This window comes from Aplysia californica, unplaced genomic scaffold (assembly GCF_000002075.1).
Source record: "Aplysia californica isolate F4 #8 unplaced genomic scaffold, AplCal3.0 scaffold00405, whole genome shotgun sequence".
Taxonomy (NCBI): Eukaryota; Metazoa; Mollusca; class Gastropoda; order Aplysiida; family Aplysiidae; genus Aplysia; species Aplysia californica.
This window is the reverse complement of record NW_004797675.1, coordinates 282405-291165: the sequence shown is the minus strand read 5'-3', so window position 1 is coordinate 291165 and position 8761 is coordinate 282405. Positions and strand designations below refer to the sequence as shown.

Genomic DNA, 8761 nt, shown 5'->3' with positions numbered 1-8761 from the left:
TGAGTGGTGGGGGACGGAGGTGTGGTGGCTGTTTGGAAAAAGTGATCATATCACAGGACAAAAAACATCTTATTCATTCTCTTGATAAGACGACCAATTTTGTCGTTTGGTTAGCTGTTTGAAGCATTATTAGACCCTATTTGACCCAAATAGGTACGAATTTGAAGAGTGACGCCATACTGCGAGACAGTAAGTCCCCATTTCGAAGAACTATCGGCACTATAAATTTATCATTTTGGTCATGTAAGTGCCCACATTATGAATTTTTAGAATCCATACATCTTGTTAGATCCAGAACTTAAGTGCTACATTTAAGTAGTTCTCTCTCTACCATGCTTCTTAAATCATTTAGGTGGTTGTTTGTTTCAAGTCTGTCTGTCGGTGTTTGGCAGGTGCTCTGGTGTGGTTTGCTCCTTCTCTCCTATCAAACATCTATTGTCCTTATCTCCCCTTCTTTTTTTTTTATCTCTGTTACTCTCTTGTAACTCATCTAATCTTCTGACGTTCATGTGACCTTATGCAGTTGCGAGCGCCGTAAAACCTCTACTAAAACTAAACAAGTCTGTCTGTCAGGTCAAACTGGTTTAGTAGGGGTACTACAACCTCAAAGAAAGAAGAAGAAACTCGATACAATTGCCAGCCTTCCCCAACTGTCTTTCATGCCAATCAAATTTGTGGCTTTTGGGAATTAATCAGAGAGCCAAAATTGCTCGATAGTAGCCAGAGAACTTATAATTGTATGTTAACAGCGGCTCAAGAGATACCGTATCGAAATCGATTAACAGATGTCTATGCGTTAAAGTCTTTTTATTGTGACCTTTTAGAACTTTTACTCCTTAGCTCTCGAAAAAAGTATACGCCACATATTAACAAACACCCCAAACACCAGTTATAAATTTACTTAGATATCATGCCCATCACAAAGGCATGCACATGCGTGTCAAGACTATAGACACAGCTACCCACCGATGATAGGCTCGTGTTTATACTGATAATAAGCGTCTTTTCTTTTTGTTTTGGTAGAAAGATCATGGTTTTGGGACTTTCAGAGCTTTAGATCAGATAGTGTATTCTGAGTGCTAATTAAACTCACCATTCGACTAACCTCACAGACGACCTTGAACAATACCTCTCAACAAGTTTTTAACTGTTTATCTATACTAAATACTCAGGCTAATGAGAAAGTTGAGATCATGTTTCACGCCGAATTGTACACCCTCGCACGACGCGAGAGTGCACCATCGTTATTGGTACGTGGTACTGAGACTGGCCTTCTTGCCCTCAACGGTATCGCATCTATGCGCCTGTAATTGGCACATGTGACGTCACTATCGCTGATGTTAATAATCTCTCTCTCTCTCTCTCTCTCTCTCTCTCTCTCTCTCTCTCTCTGTATATATATACATGTATATATATAACCTCTGATATCAGCCAGAGTGAGAACAAACATGATAAAGAATATAGACTTTCCGGTCTCAAAATGAGAACACTCTTAAGCTCGCTGCAGCTGTTGTAGCAGATCAATGGTTTGGCCTCAGCCTTTCTGAGAGCCGATCCAATTTCATAGCCTTAAGAATCTACAGTGTGTGGCAAGCAGATTTGTAGAAAATGATTCCGGTAAATAATTTAGTATACGAACATGTAACTTGCGCTGTTGAACATTTATAGTGGTGTGACTTCATCCTCGTAAAACAACCCTCCTTCGAGCAAAAAGTAAAATAATACAATAACATTTCGTGCTTGTACACAGAGAGTTTTGAAATCGACGACATGATTTCTCTAATGCCAAAGAGGTACATATGGAAACTATTAAAACTAACTTTTTCCGCTGCTCTTTTTGTGACACTTACGTATACATTATGGGGCCTAGCTTCCCTAGATGTAATCGGTTTTAATAGACCACTGTATCCAAATTATTCGTTGCGGAAGAAAGCAATGGATAGTGTACAAAACATTTTTCGGGATGACACATGGGACAACACCAGCGGACTGGATATGCACAAAAATGAAAGTATGTATTCTTTCCTTTTTTCTTGAATTTATTCTGTTTAAAAACCGTTTCTTCTTTTTTACGATTCAATTTTATAACCATGCCATTCAGGGAGTTGTGTTAAAGATGGGGTTGGACGAAAAATGAGCAGGTTCTGAAAGCACATTTTCTTGGACGTTAGTAGCATTACGAGAATATCCTTGCAAGTTGTATTCAATATTTCAGAACGCGCACCTATTAAAAGAAACACACCAGGAAGATGATTAACCCGAGGCGCATCGCACTGGAGATATTATTCTTTCAACTTTCCAGCTTTTGTATTTAAACAACTGCTAGAAATGACAGACTCGGTGGATTTTGTGCTCATCAAGACCATGATCAGACTGGTTTCATATGTACACCAGGAGGAGCAAGAGTAAAAATTTATGTTTGCGTTCTTAACATGGCATTCGCCGTTTTTCTCCGTGACCAATGCGGATCAATAAACAAAAAATGCCATCCACGTATGATTTCTACATTCGGATAACTTCAGAACGACCGATGTACGCCATTGGCCGATGTTTATAGTAGCAGCCATCTTATTTGACGTCATTGAGGGTGTTGTCGTTTACTTGAAGAGTAATTTTTGCTTTTATTTTGCTTGAGAGCATAGAGCTATGCTTGAGTGTGATGTCATTGATATAGCCAGAAATAGTGATTTTGACACACGAAGGCCTGTACTATAAACAAAAGCGACAGTGGATTTTGCAAGATGGTAGTGAATTGGGCTTGAGAGGCTGAAAATAATGATAGATAGCTGTATAATAGATTATATTGCCTACGATTCTACGACATCTGATGGCAGTTTCTTTAGCGTGAAAGTCTGTGCTATAAACGCTACTAATAGTGCTTTCAGCGTTGCCAAAATGACAATGGTAGTGTTTGTTGCATAGAGTGATTTTGGTTTGAGGTTAGTGTCATTGGCTAGCCAGAAATAGTCCTTTTGGCGTAAAGTCTGTGCTGTAAATACTAGGGGGGAGAGGAGAAGGGGGGAGAGGAGAAGGGGGGAGAAGAGAGACGGACAGAGGGAAAGAGAGAGAGAGAGAGAGAGAGAGAGAGAGAGAGAGAGAGAGAGAGAGAGACAGACAGAGAGTGAGAGAGCGAGAGAAAGAAAGAGAGAGAAAGAGGGGAGGGGGCAGAAAGAAAGAGAAAGACACAGAGAGACACAGAGAAAGAAAGAAAGCGAGAGAGAAGTGGAGGCCAAAGTCTAATTGGGGAGGTTCTTATGGTGGTGGGGGGTGAGATTGAGAGAGAGAGAGAGAGAGAGAGAGAGAGAGAGAGAGAGAGAGAGAGAGAGAGAGCGAGAGGAGAGAGAGGGGAGGAGAGTGGGGAGAGAGGGAGGCAGAGAGAGTGTTTGTGTGTGTGTGTGTGTGTCTGTGTGTGTGTGTGTGTGTGTGTGTGTGTGTGTGTGTGTGTGTATGTGTGTGTGAGAGTGTACAGAAAAGGCCTTAGTGTCAAAATCACTATTTCTGGCTATATCAATGACATGGTAATGGTGGCAATTGTAGGAAAATGACCAATTTTTTGTTTTTCAAATCCATCAAAATCACGACATCACATACTTTTTCAGTTATCTTGTATATTTTTGGAGAAAAAAAATATTTTTAAAAATTAGCCCTTCACTTCCCCAACTCGAAGTCAGGTACCCATTACAGGTGGGTGGGCAGGAGGGTTGGGGGGAATCCGTGGCCCAACCGAGGCTCGAACCTGGACTTTCAGCTTTGGAGACAAGCTCACACACCACTCCGCCACCACACCACGGTAAGCTACAGGCTTTAAAATACTGCAATAGTGCTTTGCGGTATTGTTGCCACCGTGAACGAGAACAAAGTGGGAATCCCTCAATGACGTCAAACAAGATGGCTGTTACTATAAATATCGGCCAATGACGTACATTTGTCGTTCTAAAGTTATCCGCATATATGATTTCTCTCATAGTGTTTTCAGAGAACTAGCAATGTTAACGAGACAGTACAGTTTGGGCCAGATCGCGAATCAGACCAATCCCGTGACAATAGAAACTGGGGCGGTAAACTAAAACAAACATAGCGGATCATATGACCACACATTGTAAGTGGTGTACCGCCTTTAACTGCTCTAATCTGATCTGAAAAAACCCCCACAGACGACCTGAATTAGTTTTTTTTAATTCGTTTTCCTAAAGACCCTGAAAGGTATGTCAATTGGTGGATAAGTAGATAAAGCTTGAAAAGCGCATAGAGCCTGCTGTTGAGCGGGGATATGCGCTATAAAAATGCTATCTATTATTATTATTATTATTGTTATTATTATTATTATTATTATTATTATTATTATTATTATTATTATTATTATTATTATTATTATTATTATTCAACGAAAAAAAACCCACACACACACTTTTGTATTCACTATGAATGAAAGCGTGTGTTGTGACTTGGGCACTCCTGATTGCGGTATCGTTTGCACTTAGTGCCCCTGTAGTGTGTTTCTTATTAAGATCTAAATTGAATTAAAATATTATATCTAATCCAAATATAAAATCTGTATATCTAGATCTAGATAATATCTAGAGATCGATTATCTAGGCTATCAGGAATCTCTAGATCTAGATCTATGATCTAAATTTACTTCCACAATGGATGTCATGTAAACAAACGGGTCTGCAATTGTACAAAGTGCCGCACCTTGTGTTTTAAGCAGATATAGATATAAATGTAAATAGAACTATCGCAAAAAGTAGGTTTCAGATCGAAGCTTCCTAGCATCTGGCGGTAGTTTCTTTGGTTCAGATCTATCTAGGTCTAATTCAGTGCTCATCTACCAGTCAAGATCTAGAAAACGATGCATGCTATCTTTTTATATCTAGATTTTTAGATCTAGACTAGATCTAGATTTTTGACACAGATATGGTGAGTTGTATATGAATCTCTCTTGCTCTTTTTTTTCTCTCTCCACTTTTCTCTCTGGGTCTGTTTTTCTCGTCTCCTTCATTGTAGTTGAAAAATTTATGAAGCCAGGTCTACTTGTATTTGATATGCCAAAATTGTGTAGAATTTTAATGTTGTTATTGCTGCTCATAATCGTTATTGTTGTTGTCTACCTCCCCTTTCTCCATAATATTGATGATGCTCCTGCTCCTGATGTTGTTGTCGTCATCGAAGTTATTATTGTTCTCTCTCTCTCTCTCTCTCTCTCTCTCTCTCTCTCTCTCTCTCTCTCTCTCTCTCTCTCTCTCTCTCTCTCTCTCCCCCCTCTCTCTCTCTTTCTTTCTTTCTTTTCTTTCTTTATTCCTGTTTATTCTTCTTTTTCCACTTTTCTCTCATTCTCCTCGCTCATACGTCCTTCCTAAACAGTCTGTCAAATTGAAGGGTTTACTCTGAGGTTCAAATACCTACCCTCTCCCCCTTCTGCTTATTTTTTTTGGGGAAAATTCCCACCCCCGGGACTTTATTAAGACACCACCCCCCCCCCCCCCACGCTTATTAATTTTTCGCCTGAGAAAGTCGGAGCAAAAGGACACCCAGCAAGTACAACAAGGCCCTCTCTTGGATCTCTATAACAACCTTTAAAACGAAAATTAAAAAAATTATATCTCCGTTTGTAATTGATTTATATTGTAATAATACTCGCATTAAGCATGTAAAAAGTAAGTATATTTCTACTAGCAGTACTCTTTCGCAACTCCCCAAAATGTATGTGAACTGCATCTATTATTAATCTGAAAATGTGCCCCCCCCCCCCCTCTTTCTTGGATGACTTCCGTAATGAACGGTAGATGTAGGAGTAGGGTTAGGGTTTGTGTTAGGGTTAGGGTTAGATCTAGGTCTCTTCTTTATTGTGTTTGTTAGGATGGTCACTCGTTACGGAAGTGCTTACCCCCTTTTTTAAATATCTGGTAAATATGCCCCCCCCCCCCCCATTTATTACCACTCTCCCCCCTTTTATTTGGAACCTCAGAGTACACTAAAAACTTGGTTTCGTTCAACCCACTTTAAAACAGCAACAGGCCTAACGCGAGTATGTTTAGGTTTACCGCCCCAGGCTATAAATAGAACAGCTCGCTTCGCTTACGCTGCGTGTAGCACTGGTTGTCACAGACAGCATCGCAAGCTGTACTGTCTCGTTTACATTGCTGGGTCTCTGGTGTTTTAGAAATAGATTTTGAAATGAAATAGTTTGAAAAACCAAAACAAGCACAAATATGTGCTGAAGTTGTGAAATGGATTGGACTGATACAGCCTTGATAATTTTACACAAAGTTTCTGAAAATACCATCTGTAAAGTACTAACGGTTAATTTTCCAAGGTTGTAAACTTTTCGATTACCTGCTACTTTTCTTGTAGTGTTATATGGGATGCCCAGACAAAAAAATGGGTAACAAATCAAAATAAAGCTTCAATTCGTTCCACACTGACTGGACAGACATACTATTTAGAAGCATTAATGCAAAGTTGGATGAAGTCGTGAAATGTAATTTCAGAAAAAAAAATATCTGCTCAACGGAGTCATCCACCAAATAAAATAAACGTTTTAAGAACACCGGAAAAAAACCCAACCAGCAAAACATTTTCGTGTTGGTCAATTACAAAACAATGATGCGTTTGGTCAGCACCCTATCTTTTTACGCACTTTGAAAAGCTTTATCGAGAAAATAGATGTTTCAAGAATAAAATAGCCCAAAGTTTGAAACTCAGTAATTGTCACTAAAATTGACATCTTTTAGCTGTTGGCTACTGCCATAGTGTACCTTAAATGCACAGCTTATTGGAATACGTTCTCAAGTTTTCCTAGGACTATTTGGTATCGTAGTCTACATCAGCATTTTCCGTTAGCTCGGGATGGTTTATAAAATGAAGGAAAGCATATATTCATCTTTATTCTAAAATGTTGGAATATTCTTCGTATTCACTTTACCATAATCAACCCCCCCCCCCCTCTCTGATGTTGTTGTCGTCATCGAAGTTATTATTGTTCTCTCTCTCTCTCTCTCTCTCTCTCTCTCTCTCTCTGTATATCTCATTCTGACTCTCTTCCCCTCTATATAGAGGATCCACATAGATTGTGCTTTGTTAATGTTTTACCGTTTCTCATTATTTTTTGTATTCTTAAGCATAACGCCATCCGTTTCACTTCCTTTGCAGGCAAAAGAGTGGTTATCTTCGTCCAGGAGAAAATTACCAGAAAGGTTCTTAAAATGGACGACTCCACATCCATTTTCTTGGCGAGCAAGAAACTGGAGAAAGAAATTAGAAAACAGAGGAAATCGTGCCCCCCTCAAGAATAGAAATAACACAGAACTGCTAAACTGTATCATATATCGAAGGAGAGTATCCTTGGTTATTTTCTGTTTGAGGGAGAAAGTGTATCCCTGAAGGAAAGAAAGATGGCACGCAATAAAGTTCAAGAAACACATTTCCCCTGCTTTTTTCAGCATTCCACATGATTATTTTTTATTACAAGAATAACAACGAACTAGAGATTCCGGAATAGAAAAGTGGCTGACATTTATTTTCAAACAATTGATGACCTGTTCTTTAACGTTCTATTAAAATTAAACTTGTGTGTAATGAAATAACTACACTCGATTATTCTCCCAGTAATATCTCCACCGTTCGATTACAACGTGCCCTATTACGTTTAATACAACTCTGTATTAAGCGTCGAAATTGTCATGTTAGTTTTTGTTGCCTAAGTTTTTTTCTTGTTCAGTTTTCAGAGACTAAAATAATTGATGAAGAAAAACAATGTTTCAAAAATCTGTTTGAATTGGAATAAAGAATGTACAGAACTGTTGGCTGTACTTTTGTTCTTTTGTGATTAAGAATCGCACAATATAAAACAGTTGCATCAAGTTATCAATTTGACAAACGTTTTGTTCTTGTATTTTGAAAGAAAAATAGCAAAATACTTGAATTGTTTTATACCCAACAGGAAATTTCTTTGCAAGTAAAATAATTGTGTAGTAACTGTTGGTGTCAGTGTCCTTTCGGCACAAGTAATGTTACGTGTCCCTTTTACATATATTCCTTTTACTTTTTTAAATACCTTAAACACATTTGGGCCCTTCCCAGAAACAAGACATTTATACTAAAGTTGCATTCACATGATAAACACGACAAACAGCAGACCATCGTCTATGAACTTTTCGCCTAAGGAAAGTTAATGACCACATTTTTTTCATCAGTGTCTGGAAATAATTTAATATCTCAGAAAGTCTTTTACCGTACATTACAGTTTACTGAAGATTTCTGCCCTATCTTCTCATATTTGTTTTATTAATTCTCATTACCGGATTAATTTCTATTTTAGTTCTATGAAAAGGTAAGTAAATTGGCTTTTGTTAAAATATTGTGACTACTTTGTGAAAATACGAAGAAATTCCATTTTCAGCGTCATAATAAACTTCTTGGTTTAGAACTTTACCTATTTGCTCTTACAACATGTTCAAGTAATGTCTGTAACTCTCACAATAAAGATTCTTTCTCTCGTATATGAAAACTGTACTCAAAATGGTTGTTTCACATTATATCTGCATGTCTTCATTAGTTCTTTTTAGGGAAAAAAGGGGAGAATCTTGGGATTGGGAGGGGGTGGGAGGAGAATGGAAAATCATGATAAGACATATTGCAGTCGATTGTGATATTGGGTAGGTTTCAACTCCCCTATGAAATCTGTAAGCATATTTAAAAGGGGAGACCTCTAATGATAACGTCAATCTTAGATATAATATATTATATTATGTATATATTA

The 8761-nt window shown here is 38.2% G+C and overlaps 1 protein-coding gene across 1 annotated transcript in view; it reads left to right on the top strand.

Moving 5' to 3' along the window:
- Positions 1–8514, top strand: part of LOC101852107 (alpha-2-macroglobulin) — a gene marked incomplete in the record, with an annotated part of 48746 nt that extends 40232 nt beyond the window's left edge. The window contains 1 exon segment of the mRNA XM_005104129.3: positions 7153–8514. Coding sequence (XP_005104186.2) covers positions 7153–7295 — 143 coding nt within the window.
- Positions 8515–8761: the final 247 nt, after the last annotated feature.